We start from the raw sequence: 20,594 nt of genomic DNA, 5'->3' as shown, positions 1-20,594 counted from the left end.
GTTGTCCAGTTGCCTCCCAAAATGCTTTAATTAACCTTGACATCAGTTATGTATAATGTTTGTATTATCTTCCAAATACAGTATCTTTTTTCTGAATAGCAAAGCAATTCATGCTAATTATAGACAATGAAGGCTCATGACAAGTATCATCAAATAAATACTTCAGGTGCTCATTTAGTAATTTTGGAATGACCGAAAGCACAAGTGAAGCTTTTTTAAGATGCCTTTTTTTTTTTCCCCTGTAATTTAACCAACTAAGCTTAAATGAAATGTTTTCCTCTATCTTAAGGAGCCCTGGCAGCACAGTGGTTAAAGCAATCAACTGCCAACCAAAAGTTCGGCAGTTCAAAACCACCAGAGGCTCTGCAGGAAAAAGGGTGTGGCAGTCAGCTTCAGTAGAGATTTACAACCTTGAAAACCCTATGGGATCACTATGAGTCAGAATCGACTCGATGGCAATGGGTTTGGGTTCCTTTATTTTACTGGCAAAAGTTATTTCCTAGTTTATTTAATAGTAAAGGTTCTTTGCTTCAGCTGAGAAACTTAAAAGCTGATGACCTTGACCGTTTTAAATCAGAGCAACTCCCTTTGTTTTCATCCCTTTGTGTATTGGGAGAAACTCTTACAAAACCTGCTCCAACCCTAAGTTTGAGTCCATGCTGGTCACCGGGCTTGCTCAACTGGCGTGACCAATACTTTTGGCTACTCAGACCACAGTCGGTCAGTTAAGCTGGAAGTTAGGGCGAGAGCAGATCTCAAAACCGCAGGGCTGGCAGCTCAGAAAGCAGATTTTGTTCCGAGTTGTGCCAGTGGAAAGTCACACGTCATTGTCAAAACCAAATACCTATATTGGTGGTGGCATCTTTAAGGACCTTAGAATTGGGAAATCCCATGTGCGGCAGCCAACTGCATTCAACTGTTCCAGTGTGAGGTCACCATCAAAGCAGCCCATTCTCCTCGGTAAAAGCTGGCCACAGACTTCTGGGTCAATCCAGAGTTATGGTTGGAAGAATTATGGAATCCTTCTGCTCCTGGCATAAGTAACTAGGGACTCCCATCTTTTTTGACTTTCATCTTCCAATGTGAGAGGTCTTTCTACCACCAAATTATTCGAATGAGCACATAAAAGGGAAAAAGAGGGAAATCCCCAGAGCACTAAAGAGGATGTGGAGATTGCTTCATGTTTACTGTTTGTGTGACTGTTTCAGGTCCGTTACGCAGTGTGTGAACATGTGCCTCATTTCTGCGGCACAGTCGTGCCAGAACAGACTGTCGGATGATACTCTTTAGAATAATTCCCATGGGGAGAGAATAAAGGAGCCTATAAAATAGAAATGCATGCTTAGAAAGAGTTCCTGAGGAAAGTACCTGCTTATTGACTTCAGCTTTGTTTTTATGCTCCACCGCCTGGTTTCTGGGATTGCAGGAGTGCCTTACAGACAAGGGAAGAGCTTGGCCAGGTCTGAACCACATGTCCAAAGCCAGAGGCCCTGTTTCTTCACTCTTAGGATCATTTGGTTCAAAGTAGAGTTCTTTAACAAGCTCCCTGCTTCAAAAGCCCCAAACCTCTTTGTTTTCTTATGCTTGCCTAAACATGTCTTTCAAAGAGCCAGGCTTGTAAATATGATCTTCATGTAACCCTCCCCTTTAATTTAAATACAGACTACACCAGGGCATGTCTGTAGTCTAACTTTGTCCCCTGATTTAAAATGTTTTCTTGGATTAGGTTTGATACCTTAAAACATTAGGGAGTTAAGAGCACCAAGATTGGGTCCTAGCAGGTGATACAAAGCAAGGCACCTACGCCTGTGCTGGGTGGACTAACACGGAGTGTGTGTGGCCAAGACCAAAGAACATGTTGGTTTCTCAATGGCTGTGCATGTTTTTATGTCTTACGTTTTCATTTTTGTTGTTTTCTGAATATTTTATAATTAACCTTTGTTTTTTTTCTTTGATGCATTTATTGTTTAGAGGAATATTTTTAATATCCAGGCTTTTGGGGTTTTTAATTTACACTTTAACAACCTGCCTTATGCAGACGACACAACCTTGCTTGTTGAAAGTGAAGAGGATTTGAAGCGCTTACTGATGAAAATTAAAGACCACAGCCTTCAGTATGGATTACCCCTCACCATAAAGAAAACAAAAATCATCACAACTGGACCAATGAGCCACATGATGACAAATGGAGAAAAGATTGAAGTTGTCAAGGATTTCATTTTACTTGGATCCACAATAACATTCATGGAAACAGCAGTCAAGAAATCAAAAGACGCATTGCATTGTGCAAATCTGCTGCAAAAGACCTCTTTAAAGTGTTGAAATTCAAAGATGTCACCTTGAAGACTGAGGTGTGCCTGACCCAAGCCATAGTGTTCTCAGTCGCCTCACATGCATCTGAAAGCTGGATGTTGAATAAGGAAGACGGAAGAAGAATTGACACCTTTGAATTGTGGTGTTGAAGAATATTGAATATACCATAGCCTACCAAAAGAATGAACAAATCTGCCTTGGAAGAAGTATGACCAGAGTGCTCCTTAGAAGCAAAGATGGTGAGGCTATGTCTCACATACTTTGAATATATTATCAGGAGGGATCAGTCCCTGGAGAAGGACATCATGCTTGGTAAAGTGGAAGGTCAGTGAAAAAGAGGACCCTCAACGAGAAGGATTGACACGGTGGCTGCAACAGTGGGCTTAAGCATAACAGTGATTGTGAGGATGGCGCAGGACCAGGCGGTGTTTCATTCTGTTATACGTAGGGTCTCTCTGAGTTGGAATCGACTCAGCAGCACCTGACAACAACAACAATTTACACTTTGTCATTGATTTTAGGTTTTACACCATTGTGGTCAGAAAATATCACCTAGTATATGTTGTTGGTGAATGTTCTTTGGACACGTGATGTGACATGCTATATTTTTGTAAAGGAAAAATTTCACTTCCTAGCTCTTAATTGAACCTTGTAATTATATGATTAAAATGCCCTGTGTTTTTTTTTTTTTTTTTTTTGGACTCCTGGCACTCCTATAGACATCCTGTCTGAAAGACTTTCACAGACTTTTCATTGATTTCTCCTTGAATTTTTAACCTTTTGTGTGTATGTGTGTTTTGATATAATGTAATTCCATGCATTGTAGGGATGAGCTATTCCTTATTATGAATGGCACCATAAACATTTTTTGCCTCGAAGTGTCCTTTGATCAAAATTAATATCATGTCATTAAAGCTCACCAAGTTACTTGAAGTGTACGAATATTGCTTTATTTTCCTTCTGCTATTTTACTCAGCACTTCACGTGGTATCTTTTTTCCTTCGTTCCAGTTTGCCAGGGCACGAGCAACAAGCTTACTCAGTTGGGCACTTTTGAAGATCACTTTCTGAGCCTCCAGAGGATGTTCAATAACTGTGAAGTGGTCCTTGGGAATTTGGAAATTACCTACGTGCAAAGGAATTATGACCTGTCCTTCTTAAAGGTTAGTTCACTGAATGTGATGTTCCTACCCGACTATCATGGGAGTAAATACGAGTAGATAGAGTCCTTGGTAGAATTCAATTTTAAGTGTATATCTTTAGCTATAGCAGTTACAGTTTCTAGGGAACTACATGGAACCCCAGTGGCATAGTGGTTAGGAGTTAGGCTGCTAACCAGATGGTCAGTAGTTCAAATCCACCAGCTGCTCCTCGGAAACGCTGTGGGGCTGTTGTACTCTGTCCTCTAGGGTCACCGTGAGTTGGAGTGGACTCGACGGCAGCAGGTTTGGTTTTGGTTTTATGAGAGGAGTTTTATGAGAAGGCCACTTTATGAGGTAGTTCCAAGTATACACCTGCTCCTCACTTACCAACTATCTTGTTATCCAATATTTTGCATTTACACAATAGTAAAAAATCTATTATCCCAACTGTTTTGCACATGAAGAAGGCAGTGGGCAAGGGGGCAACGGTTGTGGAGCATCCCCTCCCTTGAGGAGGGTCTCTGGGCAGCCTCCAGGAAGCTGGGCCACGCTGCCTGTGCCCTCCACTCCCTCCAGCCGGCAGCGGTGCCACGTCCTGCCATGGTCTCTGGGCAAATGCACATGCAGGGCCAAGCCAGCAGGTGTCTGTTCCTGTGTTTCCAGCTCCTATATGGCCTGAGGCCCTGCAACTCAAAATTGCTGTGGGCTCAGAAGGGAGGAAAGAGGCATCAGAGATGGTGTTTGAAAGAAATGCATACGGTTTTAGTAACATCCCAAAGTGAGCTGAATTGCGCCCAAAGCCATCACCTTGGTGGAATCGGGTGCAGCCAGGCAGAGGCCCAGAGGGCAGAGCAGGCTCCTGGATGGTGAACACAGGACTTGCAGGGCTGGGAGTGGACCCTTTGAGCGGCTCTGTGAGGGAAGCCCTGACCCAGCATAGGAGGAGGTGAAGTGGTTAAGCCATGGGCCCTGCAGTCACACAGCCAGGCTTTATCTAGCTTTTCCTCCCCCAGGCCTCCTTCTCTGCAGAGGAATAATCTATAAGTGGACTCATCACAGTGATGAGCACATCAGTGAATCTTAGGTATTATTGTTTCTATGATCATATTTTCTAAATAAAAAAAAATCAGACAAATGGATGGTCAAAAAATTCTCCATTTTCTCATAACGCAGGTTTTTGCATAATGGCCTGATCTTTGGAACTTAACCATGTCTGTAAGTGAGGAGCGGGTGTGGCTGGAAAAGAACATAGGCAGTCCCCAGGTTACAAATGTCCAACTTATGTACAACCCGTAGTTACAAAACAACCCCCGTAAAGCCTATTACATTAAAAATTAGAGGTACATACTAACGGGTGCTACCTTGTGATGCACGTGAAAATAGTATTATTACTATTATTATTACCATATTATTGTGTTCAAGATGTTTTAGCATATCTGGAAGTGTTTCTTTCATGCTTTTTATGCATAGAAAGATATACTGTAGACTAAGACAAATATTTGACTAACTGACATTAGGTACGAACTTTACCTAACTGTTCTGACTTACATAAAAATTCGACTTAAGGACAGACTTAAGAACGGGGACTACCTGCATCAAAGAGAAGCAAACTACTCTGTCATTCCAGTATCAACATAAACACTGATATTAATCCCTTAACCACTGCTTCAGGTAGTGATATGCTGGTAAACTGGCTCTTGAAAAAAAAAAAAAAAAGAACCCTGCTTTGTAGCATTTGCCAATTTCCTTGGTGTAAATACTTCCACCATGGCAGATTTCAAGCTACCAGGAGTTTAACAACCAGTTTACAAAATTTCTTAATATTTAACATTAGACTGAAGTGAACCAGATGGCGCTGGCTCTGAAGGCTTCCGAAGTGAATGGTAGTTGAACATTGATTGGAGTTGCTTGGCCTTCTTCTGGGTTTTGATTTTTTGAAATAAGAAAGCATGCAAGACTGAAACAAAATAATTCTTAAAACATTTCCACTTTGATCTGAGTGTATTGAACACCAAGTAAAATGACAGTCTCTGCATTTCTAAATAATGCACATTACCGTTTATGAATGCCGGCAGACTTTAAGACGAAAATGCCGGAATAATTGTAAACCCTGTCACCTGCCTTCCCCCAGTTTCAGTCACCTGCATACTTTATATTTTTAGCCACTTGTGTGCATTACATTTCAGTCAGGTGTCCTGGGCATCTTTGGACCCACTTTAATCCTTGTGTCTCTCAAAATAACATGTTCACATTTTGTCTCTTAGACCATCCAGGAGGTCGCCGGCTATGTACTCATTGCCCTCAACACAGTGGAGAGGATTCCCTTGGAAAACCTGCAGATTATCAGAGGAAATCTACTCTATGAAAACACCTATGCCTTGGCCGTCTTATCCAACTATGGTGCAAATAAAACCGGAGTGAAGGAGCTGCCCATGAGGAACTTACAGGGTGCGTGGCTGGGGCATAGGGAGATTGTAAATGCAGAGCGGCTCTGGTGGTCTTCCATGCCCTTCTTCCTGTGAACGTCTTGCATTTCTTCTCAGAGAAGACTTTTATTCTTCAAATCTATATGCTTTGAGAGCTGGCATCATGCAAGATACAAGCAGATTAAAGTTACTGAGATATAATGAAAGATGATAGGATAGGAATGGAAAATTTAAGCCAGGTCCCAACTCTTCCAGGGACATGGAAAAGTATTCGGGGAGTTAGTAAGAAATGGAAAAGACTCAGAAATAGAAAGTATGGACAGATGGCTTGAAGTAGAATGGAAAGTTTACATGCATAGAGAGTGAATAACTGCCAACTTTATTACTTGGACCTCAGGTATAAGGGACATACATTAAACAGCAACCCATATTTGTGACAGTTTCGAGACCCCAAACCAGGAAATAGGAAGTCCAGGATGGCACCAAATCTCTGCCCCAGAGTCCTTACCCTTCCCTTATGCCACATAGGCCTGATTCAAGGAGGTTACATAGCAGGGGCATTTGTAGTCAGAAGTCGAGATCTGGGCCCTGTATCCAAAGACGAGCCTGGAACTAGCCAGGCACTCCCCTCTGGTTTGGCTCCTTGGTTTTGCCATTCTGCAGAATTTCCTTTGGAACCTTCACTTACCACTTTAACTGCTCGGGGCACCCACGCACACGTTTCTGGTTTATGCTAATACTAATTTGTGTTATACGTGCATTTGGTGTGCAGGCCTATTACTTACATTCAATCTGCCCCTCTCTGCCTGCCTTGCCTCACAGCTCTATCATAATGAGAGGCAGCGTGTGGTTAAGAGCATGGATTTTGGAGCCAAACTGTCTGGGTTCCAGCCCCAGCTCCGTGGCTTACCAGATGGCCCTGGGGTGTGTTATTTAACCTCTTGTTTCAGTTTCCACATCTTCAAAAATGGGGAAAATAAGGGCAACTTGCCTCCTGGGCTGTTGAGAAAATGGAGTGACTTCATGTAGGTAAAGCATTTAGAAACTATTTCTATTTTGCTACTACCCAAGGCTGAAGTTTTATAAATCCTGATGATTTTGGATAGTTCTATTAGTAATTAATTACCCCAGTGCCTGCCACATAGTAAGGTCAGGAAATGTTGAAAATAAAAATGGCTACCCCTTTGACTCCTGAACTAAGTAGGAGGTGGCAGCTGAACCCCGTTCACCTTTGTTCCGCCTCTACCTTCTCACATAGCTAACTGTAGACATTGCCTAAGACTCCATCTTTAATTCTTTTTGGCCCTCTGTCTGTTCTCCTAACTGTCTTGACATCCCTAGTCTGCGAGCCCAGTCTGATCTCTCCTCAGCCTTGCATCTGCTTGTCTCTGGTTCCCTAATGTTTTCACTCAATTGCCTGGTTCTCACTGCTGCCTTTACAGCCCATCTCTGTCCCTCTCTGTCTCTGTCCGTCTCTGATTCTCTCTATCTGTCTCTCTGTCTCTCTCTCTGCCTTTGTCGATGCTCTGTGCCTTTGCTCTGGGCCTCTCTTCCTGCATTGCCGTCGCTTCTTTATTCTCAGCTATGTGCCCGTCAGCAGCCTGAGAAATCTCATTTCTTTCCAACAGCCTAGCAGATCTTCCCAGGGAGAGTCCTTCCCTGTTCACATGTGTACTTTGTAGTTTATGTCTATATAAATGCCCATGGAGTGCTGGGCATTATCTAATGCATCTGAGGTTGATATTTCTGTATTAAAATGACAGGTAGTCATTGGATTCTGGTGAGGAGTAACTAAGATAAAGTGCATAAATCAATTGGCACAGTACCCAGCCCATGCAGGACCAGCCTGTAGCCTTACCACATGTCCTGGTCTTTTGTGGGCACAAGGTTGTTCCATTGTGTGGCATGTCTGTCTTCCCCCGTGTACGGCAGTTCTTAGAGAAAAGGCAACAAGTCTAATTTGTCTGTGTACACTTGCCAGCCGGAGAGACCGTGTTCTACACATCTCAGTCCTCCAGTAGGCGTTTATGTTCAATTGACCATGTGATTGAGGCAACTCTCCCATTGCCCAGGCTTGAACTCTTCATCGTCTCAGACTGTCTATGTCCTATCACTTCTTCCTTTGAGATAACTGTCAAGTTTTTTACTTCCTCTCTTTCCCCTTTGCCACATGAGACTAGTACCACGTGACTCTGGCAGTGCTCTCTTCCCTAGTTCCCCCCATCTATTTGCCTCTACTTACCCGATTCTCTTTTTCAGTATCACGCTCACCCCTTTTTCCCCAGTGAAAATCCTCCACAGACACCTCTGACCATGCTGGGTTAGGGCTCACCACCTTACCCAAGAATTGGGAGCCAAAGCACTTCTGCTCTCCCCACTCCGACCCCTTCACATTGTCGTTCCTCCTGCCATGTCTGCTCCCCGGGACTACCCACAACTGTCCACTCCATCGTTGATGCCGGGCCCCTCCCTAAACTATTCTTCTCTTTCCTCTCCAGATTCCTAAATTCGAATCACTGTTCAAGGCCCGACACGGGGGGAGATCCTAATTCCTCCATGGTGGCACGGTCATCAGTGTTTTCTCCTCTGTCCCACACTGAAACTCTCATGGGACTAATCGTCGGGACCCTCACTTACACGCTGGCATCTGTTTTAGCAGAATGTAAAACATAAAGACATGCATACATGTGTCATAATCATTTAAAGGCGGTGGGAGGCCATGGCCACCTCCTGTCCTGACCGTGGCTCCTTTCTCGTGCAGAAATCCTGACTGGTGCCGTGAGATTCAGCAACAACCCTGTCCTCTGCAGCATAGAAACCATCCAGTGGCGAGACATTGTCGACAGTGATTTCATAAGCAATATGTCAATGGACTTGCAGAGCAGTCAGGCCAGCTGTGAGTATTCCAACAGACCCTTCCTCTGCTTCCAGTGCCTGTGGAGGCTTGAACTATAGAAGGTGGGTGTGGGGTAGGAGTGAAAGAAGGTGTGCTGAAACATCTTTTTTAAGTCACCTTAGTCTTTCCAAGTTGTCGCTGAGTTGACTTCAACTCACGGGAACCCCATGTGTGCCAGAGAAGAACTGTGTTTCATAGGGTTTTTAGTCACTCATTTTTTCTGAAGTAGATATCCAGGCCTTTCTTCCAAGGTGCCTGTGGGTAAACGTGAGCCTCCAGCCTTTCAGTTAACAGCCAAGTACATTAACCACCTGCACCACTCAAGGACTGTGTTAGTCTCATAAGCAGTAAATAAATTATTTGCCAACTAGAAGAGTATTTGTTTAAGACAGAGGTAAAAGTCTGTTTTTCGTGGTGAAAGTTAGCCTCCTTTGCTGGCAAGTTGTCACCCCTCTAGGCCATGAAGCCCTCATGTCCCCCTTGAGAAGAGCCTGCTGGGGTAGGGCAAGACACAGGAGTCTTGTCAGTCCTGCCCTGGGGGCTTTTCCCATCCTGCCTTGTGGATCTTGGGCCGACGTTTCTGTGTTTCTCACTTGCTGCCAAGTCCCAAAAGGAGCCCTGGTGGCTCAGTGGTTAAAGTGGTCAGCTGCTAACCAAAAGGTTGGTGGTTCAAACCCACCAGCCATTCCACAGGAGAAAGATGGGGCAGTCTGCTTCCATAAAAATTACAGATTTCGAAACCTTGTGGGGCAGTTCTACTCTGTGGGAATCGACGCAACAGCAAAGGGTTTGGTATGATTTCAGGCCAAGTCCCAAGGTGGCCCCCAGGCCCTCCTGAAACCTGGAGCTGAACTCTGCGCTCCTGAGGATGGGTGTTGACGCTGTCACTCAAAGCCTCCAGCAAAACTGGACACAGTACTGGGAGGGAGCTTGTCCTGCATCCCTCAGTGTTTATAACCTCCTCCCTGCCTCTTTCATCCATCCATAAGGCAGCTTATGCGAGGGGGAGCTCTGGAGGGGACCAGGCCCTAGGTTAAGGTTGAAACACTTGTCCCATTGCAAGTGCTGCGTGGCTTGCACTTACCAAGTGCCTCTGGGTCTCAGTGGTCTTCCAATACTTCAAAATAAAAAGTAATCGCTCCTTCCTGCTGCTCTGGTTTTTACGACTCTGCAGTGGATGCCTATTTGTTTTTTGGTCTCAAAGAATTTGGATGGATGTGACATGGATTTTCAAAATCATCAACTAGAGTCCCTTCGTTCTATAAATATTTCATTCTGCTAGGTACCCAGTGTGTTTGCAAGAAACTACCGGGTACCCATTTACTCCCTGCAAGAAGCTGAAAGCTGTATTTTAAACTTATATTTTATATTATCCATGAGATGAAAGTCAATTTTCTCAACTATCTGATGGACAATGAAGAGGTAAAGTTGTGCACATTTATAACTAAAAAATTGACACTCATGAAAAGGTTCTGGGGCTAATAGAGATTTGGCATGAATCACATCCAGTGATACAAATGGTTGACGTGCTCAGCTGCTAACTGAGAGGTTGGAGGTTTGATTCACCCAGAGGCACCTCGGAAGGAAGGCCTGGCAACTACTTCTGAAAACTCAGCCTTTGAAAACCCTGGGCACCACAATTCTGCTTGAACACACCTGCGGTTGTCTTGAATCGGAATCTACTTGACGTAACTGGTGGCTGGGCTCAAGGCTTGTTTCCCAGCCAAACACATGATCAGATAAGGTAGCCCAAAATGGCTCTCCTACACTCAGCACCACCATAACCTGAAAAAAGACCCTCCAAGAAAAGGTTGGAGAAGAATGATGGACAAGTTCATGCAATAAACAAGGTTTAAATATACCAAGCTATGAAATAGAAAGCAGTGCTGTAGTGGTTTAAGAACAGACAAGCAGATCAGCCTAACTGAATCAAATGTCCATAAAGAAGTGACATTTTGAACAAATACAGAAAGAATGCATTATTCAGTAGGCCATTCCCAATGGTTAAATGATTTGTGAAAAAATCAAAGTGATAAAACATAAAGGATTTTTTTTTAGGTTAGTCATATTGGAAAGTAGAAAACCACCGTCCACCTGACACCTGTATTTTCCTCATGACTTCCTTGGCAGTGGCTAGTTCAGAACCCCACCATCTACCTTGTGGAAAGAGAAATCCCACTCCCTTGCCTAGAGCACAATAGGCCCCACAGTAATTTGTCTCATTTAGTCAAAAAATCCTGTGAGATCATTTAAATGTTTTAAGGACACAGGACCCAAGATTCACAAAGGTTACACAATGTGCTCCAGCATTACTTTATTATTGATATAACTTGGGATTTAAAGTTAGTATGCATGCAGGAGAGGTCAGCACAACTAGACTAAACCAAAAGCAAAGAAGTTTCCTGAATACAACCAAACACTTCAAGGCCAGAGTAGCAGGGGCAGGGGTCTGGGGACCATGGTTTCAGGGGACATCTAGGTCAATGGGCAAAACAAAATGTATTAAAACATTCTGCATCCCACTTTAGTAAGTGGCATCTGGGGTCTTAAATGCTAGCAAGCGGCCATCTAAGATGCATCAATTGATCTCAACCCACCTGGAGAACACCAAAGACACAAGGTAATTATGAGCCAAGGAGACAGAAAGGGCCACATAAACCAGAGACTACATCAGCCTGAGACCAGAAGAACTAGATGGTGCCCGGCTACAACGGATGACTGCCTGGAGCAGGAAAACAGTAGGATGTGGATGCAGACCTCAAATTCTCATAAAAAGACAGGACTTAATGGTCTGACTGAGACTAGGAGGACCCTGGAGGTCATGGTTCCCGGACTTTCTGTTAGCCCAAGACTGAAACCATTCCCAAAGTCAACTCTTCAGACAGGGATTAGACTGGACTATAAGACAGAAAATGATACTGGTGAAAAGTGAGTTTCTTGGCTTAAGTAGACACCTGAGACTATGGGGGCAGCTCCTGTCTGGAGGCGAGATAAGAAGACAGAGAACAGGAGTTGGCTGAATGGATACAGGGAATACAGGGTGAAGAGGAGGAGTGTGCTGCTTCATCAGAGGGACAGCAACTAGGAGTGCATAGCTAGGTGTGTCTAAGTTTTTGTATGAGAGACTGACTTGATTTGTAAACTTTCACTTAAAGCACAATAAAAAATAAAGTTAGTATGCATGGGTTTACTTGACAGAAAATTAAATTCATCACTCATTCCCTATATCAGTCTAAATTCCAAAAACATATTGAATGTATTTAATAAAATATTGAATATATTTAAGTGCTAGAAGGATAAACAAAGATAAATATTTATAATATCGAGTTGGAGAAAAACAAAGTCAAAAATCTATGTGAAAAAAGTAAATGACAAATAGGAAAATATTGTATAGTATGAAATTGCCATTGAAAGGGTTAATATATCATTCCTTAGAAAGCTGTATAAAGTCATCTTTGAAGTCCTAAGAAAAAGATGAACCTCCCAATAAAAAAATGAGCCAAGGAGATCAGTAGACCACACACACGGGCACAGTAAGATGACCAAGAAATAAAGTAAAATGGTATTTTTATGATAAAAAGAAGGACAAAATAAGGGGACGTGATTTTTGCCTTTGCCAAAGATTGGGGTTCCTTTTGATATTTAGACCCTTAGGTCAGCAAGGGTGTGGAGAAACAGCTATTCTCATGGTCTACTTGTAGGCGTATACATTTTGGCAATATGAGTCAAAGACCTTAAAGCAGGCACGCCCTTGACCTATGAATTTCACTTCTAGGAATATTTTTTTTTAGGGAAAGAAGTAACAGGCGAATTGGAATTATAAGGGAAGTAGAAAAATATTTTTTACAAGAATATTTATTGCAGCCTTTTTTATTAAAATATTAGAAAGAAATTATATGTCTAAAAACAAGAGTTTTGTTAAAGAGACTATGGTACAGCCATACCATTAAAAATCACGTAAGGAGAAGGATATTTAAAGCCACAGAAAATTTGTCATAGCATTTTATTAGGTTTTTGTTTTTGTTTTGGTATGGTTATAATAGAACATATAGTATGATACCAATTCTAATATATGTGTATGTTTATATATCTATATTGATTACCTCAGGATGACTCGTATTTTCTTCCTTGATTTTTTTCTTTTATCCATATTTTATATGATATGTCTGAATTTCTTTTTTGCCCTAGGGGGTTAATAATAGAATTATAGGCAGAATTTGAATTGATTGGTTGGCAGATGTTTTCCCCTGTTACAGAAAGATGTTAAGGATTATTATTTTAAATGTTTTTCATTTATAAATCTATTACATACATAAAGTAGAAACAGGAAAAATAATGGAAATGTGTAGCGTAAAAAGTAAAAATAACTCATAATTTCATTACAGAGACAACCTCTTATAACATTTTTGTGTGTATTGCTTATGCTCTTTCCTCTCTCTCATTCTTTCTCTCTCTGTCTTTGTCTCTGTCTCTGTCTCTCTCTCTCCAGCTCTTGCTCTCTCTCCCTCTCCATGCTCCTCTTCACAATATAAAGTCACACCATCCACTTGCTGGAGCCATTTCCCGGCTCCCATGACTCCAAGGAGCACCAGTCATTGCGGTAACTTCCTTCACCCCTAGTGGTGACTGCAGAATTTATCAGACAGATTAGAGGGTGTCCTGGCTCAGCAATCATTTGGCAAATTATCAACTCTTCTGTTTGAAAGCTGAATTCTCCCTTACTGCGGGAGACTTCAGGATGACGATTAACTCCTTTAGGTTGTGTCTTCACAGTAAAAGCTATCTGGAAGATTGACTTCTGTTTAACAGATTTGATGGTCAGCCTATTCTATGTAGATATAGCATATTGGCCTTCAGAGTTCCCAGTGCAGATAAAAATAAAACTGGACTAATGACATAACAAACCTTCGACACTATACTGTGTAACTGATCAATTATAAAAACTGCAAAAATTAATTGGTCAGTTTATTTTCAGACAGATTTCCAGCTTGCAAATTAATAGCTGAGGTTTTACAGAATCAGCAGAATGATATACAGTCAATACTTTGACCCTTCGCAAGGCATTTTGTGCCTGTCTCTGGTTTGGAGTCCAGGAGTTTTCATTTACAAAGATTGTCCTTGGGCTAAGATTTACCTTCATACTCCAACCACCCAGGATGACTGGTTCACCCAGTCACCCAAGACTGGACATAGCAGGAATGTAGTGGTTGTATTCCAAAGACCCAGCCAGACCCGACAGCCCAAACACTGGGAGACCCTGGAAAATTCACCAACTCCAAGTGAAATTTAAATCCTAGTTTATGTGGCCTGTGACAAGTCCGTAATTTCCTTCTGCCTCTGTTTCTACGGCTGAAATGTAAATAAAAGTACACATCTCGTTATTATTATTTTTTTTCCCTCACGGACATCTTTTTAATCATCCTACCAACCAACCAGCCAACTCAGCAGCCGAACAGAGAGTAAGAACTTTGAAAACCAGTCCTTGTTTATAGATTGCTAGTTTGCAGAGGCAGTTGGGAATGGGAGCATCAGTGTCTCATCATTGGTCCCCTTTTACTGAGATATGAACTTAACTATTACTTTTATATTTTAGGCCAGAAGTGTGCTCCAAGCTGTCCCAATGGAAGCTGCTGGGGTACGGGAGAGGAAAACTGCCAGAAATGTAAGTCCGTGTGCAGAATTTCAGATAAATGCGTGGCCACCCATCCCCTTTTACTTAGGTGATTACATTTGTTCTTTGAAGACTCCAAAAAGCACCCTTCTTATAAGGCCAGATGTCAGCAGTTATGTGAATGACAGTCTTGCAAATCTCCCTGCATGCCATCCGTCCAGGGCGGGCTGTTTTTGGCACTTCAGGCTGTCATAAATAAGTGAAAGCCAGCCACCTCATCTGCTAGTCATCCTCTTCTGAACTATATGTTTGTGAGATTTTCTGGGGAATGAAAGATGTCTCTAGTCTCCATGAGTCACCAGGCTTCTTGTTCTCTCTCTGTCTTCTTCTCTCTCTCTCTCTCGTTTTCTCTCTTTGGTACTCACTTACATACAAGCATGAACAGTGTTTAGCAAGAGGGCTTTTTCTGGGGGAATCTTACTTTGGGATAGAAGGGTTAGCTGACATGTGTGTGGTTGTCTGGTTCCAGACCCTCAGTAGCCATGGAATCCAGGAATGTGTAAACTTAAAGACTGCCTGTCCTTAAGTTTCCTTGTAACATGGCTGTTAAATCCTTTTAAGCACGACTTCCTGGCAGGGACTTTCGTTATTTGTATGTACTTTCCTTGTTACCCAGAACACTCAGTTCCAACTAGCCTGTAATTATCTAGCCATTCTGAAAGTCTAGACTTGATCTGGTTCGTTCTCCCAAGTGACTAAAAAATAAATAAGAACAAAAGGTATAATAAAGAAGGATGATGGTTTGATTTCATCTGGCCAAATGTGAATATTAGGGAATAAGCCCCAGAATCACTCAATCCATCCTTTTTTTTTTTTTTTTTTTTCCACCTTTTTGTTTGCTGTTTGTAAGTGCTCTGCGACATCCCTGGGAAATGATCCCTGCTTCCTCCATGCGCTCTTCAGCTCACGGGTGATCTTTGTTTTTTTTCAGTGACCAAAACCATCTGTGCCCAGCAGTGTTCTGGGCGCTGCCGCGGCAAGTCCCCCAGCGACTGCTGCCACAACCAGTGTGCCGCCGGCTGCACAGGACCCCGAGAGAGTGACTGTCTGGTGAGACAGAGCTCTTTTTACCCCTTGTGGCATCAGGTCCTGCAGCCACTACATACTGCACCCCCACGCCCCCAACACAAAAGCACTGTGGAGGGCTTCTCTGGCCCCAAGATTTAAAGGGCTTTCTATGGGAGAAATTTAATGTGAGCATACTTAATAGCAGATATGGATATTACCCTTTGTCAGGTAACAAAGTTTATTTGATCATCTTGCCTTCATCAATTACTCTGTAACCTTGGGCAAATTATGTAACCTCTGTGTGCCTCAGTTTTCTCATCTGAGAATTGGGGATTATAAACTGTCTATTTGTTAGGTGATCTAACTGGCATAACACATGTCCAAAACCAGGACCTGGACTTAGAATGAGCACTAAGTACATGTTTGTAGCCAGTAGTATTTATTGTTGCCACCATTACCAACATCATTATCATTGTCATGATATTTATTGTTTTGCTTAGTTCTCATTACAAATCTAGAGAATTGATACTGTAACATCTCCTAAAACATACAGAGATGTTAAGAGACCAATTCAGAGCCACACAGATTTGAGTGGCATGGCTGGGACTACATTTGGATTTTCTGACCCTAATCCTTCTGCTCTTTCCACCACCTTAAAAGATACTCCTGAGCTGCATCCTCCTATGGGGTCTCAAAGTACGCACTTTCGTCCCTGTTAGCGCAAAAAGCTGTAATGTAAAGCCTCAGTTGCCCCTACTAGGCTGTGGACAACTCACACAGGTGCCCCTCCGATGGACAGCAGCTTGGAAGTCCTCCCAACACCAGGGCTAGAAGATATGATGCCTGAAGGCAGCCCCAAGATCACAGGGTGCTCCCTGAGGGTGGTGGGGCCCCCTTTCCAAATAAGGAGACCCACTTTAAGCTTTAACCCACCAGATTGGCCTGGCTCAGCCCACAGGAAGCCTCTACATTCTGAAGCCAAAGAAGACAGGACTGATTCTAACGTACAGCTTCAAGGAAAAGAGTGTGCATGAGACGCTTAGGAAGAGCAGCCCTGTATTTGGCCATCCATTTTGTATGACACCCTTCCTAGTTAAGACATCTGCAGTTTGGCAATAAGTTTAAAATCTATCCTGAAGTGTTCTTTATAAGGGAAACCCAATATAAATTGTGTTTAAATGTAATTTCACTCCATGACTACTGCCGTAATGTGTCAACTCTTTCATCATTTTGTAAACTAATAAAGAAGAGATTAGTGTTTCCTCTGATCAGAATCATAAATTATCAGAGATAGGACAGTATTTTAAGAAAAAAACGTGTATATACTTTTAAGAGAAAGATCCTTCTGACTCTACTGAAAGAACAGTCCTAGATTTTTCCGCTTTCATTAACACCTAAGCGTTAAGATCTGTGTCAGGAGCTTCAGGGAAGAAATCAGCAATGGTGCTATGCCTCATTCGTTTCGGGCACCGAGTGTCCTTGCCTGGTCTGACCCTGCTGGCTTGCCATCCTTCCTGTGACAGATCTGCCGAAAGTTTCGAGATGAAGCCACATGCAAGGACACTTGCCCGCCACTGATGCTCTACAACCCCACCACATACCAGATGGATGTTAACCCAGAGGGAAAATACAGCTTTGGCGCCACATGTGTGAAGAAGTGCCCACGTGAGTTCAGCACGTGTAAAACCTTTTGATGTATCAAGTATCAGTTTCCTATTGTGTCTGCTACGTTCAACCCTTGAGTACCCTTGTCTCAGGCTGTCTTTGTGCCTTTTATGTGGTAGGTTGGTATGTTTGCCTCATTGTCAGGTGGTTACAAGTGTACTGTGAAGTGAAGAGATGAAGGGCCAGGTCCCTGCTGCAGAGCATAGTGACATGCTGAATAGCAAACACTGCTCCCTGAGATCCACACTGCCCCCCTCACAGGGTGAGGTAATGGGATCTTGTGCTACGGAGGCCAGGCTGCGTACCAGGGGAAAGACGCCTGCTGCTGGGCCCCCTGGGTGCTGAGGGCCCACTGTAGTGGCCCAGAGTGTTCAGCTGTCTGATTGTCAGCAAGCCATAGCCCACTGGCCCATTTTACTGTGTAGCTCTTATATTGTGTAGCTCTTTATTGAACAGGACACTAGATTAGACAGTATGCCTTCTTTAGTGCTTAAAATTCTGATGAAAGGTAGACCTCTTAGGCATATTGCAGAATTTTTTGTCTTTGTTTGGGTTTGGATTTTGATTGTTTATTTTTGCACTCTAGTGGTGGCTGTACTATTTAGGGAAATGGAGATATGAATTATTTCCTAATACAAAAAGTATAGAGTTGGTTAGTTAAAGGGCTTTAGAAACCAATCTTGATATCTGAAAGATGAGATGAGCTAAGAAAAATTTTTAAAAGAACAATTATGAGGGAGAGGTTTGCCCTACCAAATTTGTGTACATGAAAAAAAATGAAAATCTGTACAGAAAGAAATCATAATTAAATACACTAAAAAGCCAATGTGAGGTAGATGAGAACTAGGATAAAAATTTGCCACAATGTATAAAAAGATATAATCTTTGAGAGGAAGCTTAATAGAGAGAGCTTAAAAATCCACAAGAAAACACTAAGAGCCTAACAAACAACAGAAGAAGACTGTTTTTTGAAGAGAACGAAAGCAGACAGTTCACAGAAGAAAAATGACAAATGTCCAGTATATTTTTGAGGATCTAGCTGGAGAATTAAAAACAGAGACACGTAGAGTTACTAAAAAAATTTTTTTCAAAGTTAATAAAAGTAAATTTCTCTATGGGTAAAGGAGACAGGAAAAAGAAGAGCCCCTTGGTCCCTCCAGTACCCCACCTGTAAAGTGTTTCCAGATCTGAACAACACCCCTGAAGGGAAAACTAAACATCTTCCGCAAGAAGGAAGTATAACCTCAAGCACAGCAGCTTCAGTGGAAGAGCAGTCTTTGTTTTGGGTCGCCTACTTTTTAATAAATACTCATGCCTTGACTGTAAGTGCTGCAGATAGAACCTACAGAGGAAAAAAATGAGCTTCAAATAGGGGCTTTAAGCTTGTGAGCACACATGGTGTTTTCTCCCTCACGCTTTTATTTCCTGCCTGTGATGACATATCTCCATTTCTCCATATTACAGTCTAGAGCGCCGTTAGGCTCTTGACTTGATTCCTTTCCTGTTTGCAACCTATCATTCTTTGTCTTCGAGTCAAGGGATTATGGGTCCTTTTCATCAGCCCCTTTGGAGTGGGACGTGAGACCCATGAACACCTGGTGCCGCTTTCACCACCTGCTTTCATGTCTCGTCCTCAGATAACTATGTGGTGACAGACCACGGGTCGTGTGTCCGGTCCTGCGGTTCCGACAGCTACGAGATGGAGGAGGATGGAGTCCGCAAGTGTAAAAAGTGTGAGGGGCCTTGTCGCAAAGGTAGGAAGTAACCTGGGCCCTCCCTCTGGTAGTGGGGCTGTGTTATTTCACCCTTCACCCAGGCCCCTCAGCATCACACTTGAAAGAGCTTTGAATAAATCTTTCTTCATGTTCTGATAGTTGTTCTTTTCTTTATGTATCGTATGCTATATACATCAAGTATCCCCGATGTCAGTTTTCACCTACTTGTCTTTTATTTGGAAAATTTTTGCCACATTGCTTGCACTCTGTGCATATTTGGATTTCTCTGTGTGTGTGTTTGTGTGTGTGTGTGTGTGTTTTACTGAATCTTGTAACCGTTAGTAGCAGATATTGTAAGACTTCTCCCCTAAATAATGTCAGCATACATTTCCTGTAAACACGAACATTCTTCCATATAACCAAGGACAGTTTCACACTTGGATACTTAATATGGATGCCATGCAGTTTCCTCATGTTCCCTTTAATTCTCATTTCCCCCTCATGTCCCAAAAAGTCATTTGTAGTTGTTTCTCGTTTTCTTATTCTTGAACCCCGCAAAGGGTCATGGGCTTTATTTAGGTATCTTGTCTCTGTAATCTCTGTAATCTTCTTTAATTAGGAAGAGTTTCTGAGCTCCCCAGTGCCTCCACTTTTTTTTTAGATCTTGCATGACATTGATTTTTTTTTTAATTTTAATAGACTTTATTTATTTTAGAGCAGTGTGAAGATTATAGCAAAATTGAGCAGAAAGTACAGAATTCCTATATACTCCTCTCCTCCCTACACAGTTTCTTCTGGTGGCACAGTGGTTAAGATCTCAGCTGCTAACCAAAAGGTCGGCAGTTCGAATCCACCAGCTGCACCTTGGAAACCCTATGGGGCAGTTCTACTCCATCCCATAGGGTCACTATGAGTCAGAATCGACTCAACAGCAATGGGTTTGATTTTTGGGGTTTTGTCTTGATGTGGTACATTTGTTGCAATCAATAAACCAGTGTTGATACATGATTTTTTACCGAAGTCCATAGTTTACATTAGGGTTCTCCCTTTGTGTTGTTCAGTCCCATGGGTTTTGACAAATGCTTAATGCCATGTGTCCGCCACTACAGTATCATACAGAGAAACCACCTTCCTTATTTTTTTAACCACCTGATTCTGGATTGTCAGTCAGATGCTTTGAATTCTAAACAAGCCTGGTACCGAATTTCACAACCAATGGTGGATTAGATTCAGCAATATAGAAGGCTCAGGTGAGCCATTCAAGACAGGCCTCATTGGATCCCCTGCTCAGAACAAGAGCTGAGGCCAGCCCACAGGGGCGAGGCAGGAGGCACATGGAGATCCAGCATGGGCAGGCTGGAAGGTTCTGCAGCAGAGTCGGCATCAGGAGCTCTTTTTGCAAGTAGCGAGTGGACTCCTGAAAGAGATCAGAGCACAGAGGAGGTGGTGGAGAAGCAGGACGTCCTCGGGAAGGCCCGGGAGTGGGCAAGGGCCCCATCCCTAAAGGAAGAGGGTGAGGGAGTAGCTTGCAGTCCGCTTTGGGGATACAATTAGATTTTCAGTGATCATGCTTAGAGGTCAAGTACTATAACTTTCCACGTGGTAGCAAAAATTGTTCTTCGTATTCCAGAGAGGGAGCATTGTAGTGGAGAGATAAGTTTCATGACGGAGATGGAATTTGGATGGGAATTCAGAAATGGATATGAATTAATAAATGGGCTCAGGATGCATGCATGGAAAGGGGCATTCCAGACAGATG

General features: G+C 42.7%; 1 protein-coding gene across 5 annotated transcripts in view; it reads left to right on the top strand.

Annotated features, from left to right (window-relative positions):
* EGFR (epidermal growth factor receptor) overlaps positions 1-20,594 on the top strand; it is a 225,495-nt gene that overhangs the window by 144,672 nt on the left and 60,229 nt on the right. For all 5 annotated transcript variants that reach the window (XM_049893449.1, XM_049893450.1, XM_049893448.1 and 2 more), the window contains exons 2-8: positions 3,324-3,475; positions 5,719-5,902; positions 8,642-8,776; positions 14,370-14,438; positions 15,379-15,497; positions 16,979-17,120; positions 18,758-18,874. In XM_049893449.1, coding sequence (XP_049749406.1) covers positions 3,324-3,475; positions 5,719-5,902; positions 8,642-8,776; positions 14,370-14,438; positions 15,379-15,497; positions 16,979-17,120; positions 18,758-18,874 — 918 coding nt within the window. The remainder of the gene's footprint in view (positions 1-3,323; positions 3,476-5,718; positions 5,903-8,641; positions 8,777-14,369; positions 14,439-15,378; positions 15,498-16,978; positions 17,121-18,757; positions 18,875-20,594) is intronic.

This window comes from Elephas maximus, chromosome 8 (assembly GCF_024166365.1).
Source record: "Elephas maximus indicus isolate mEleMax1 chromosome 8, mEleMax1 primary haplotype, whole genome shotgun sequence".
NCBI classification, from domain to species: Eukaryota; Metazoa; Chordata; class Mammalia; order Proboscidea; family Elephantidae; genus Elephas; species Elephas maximus.
Note: the sequence above shows the minus strand (reverse complement) of the source record. Positions and strands in the feature narration are given on the sequence as shown.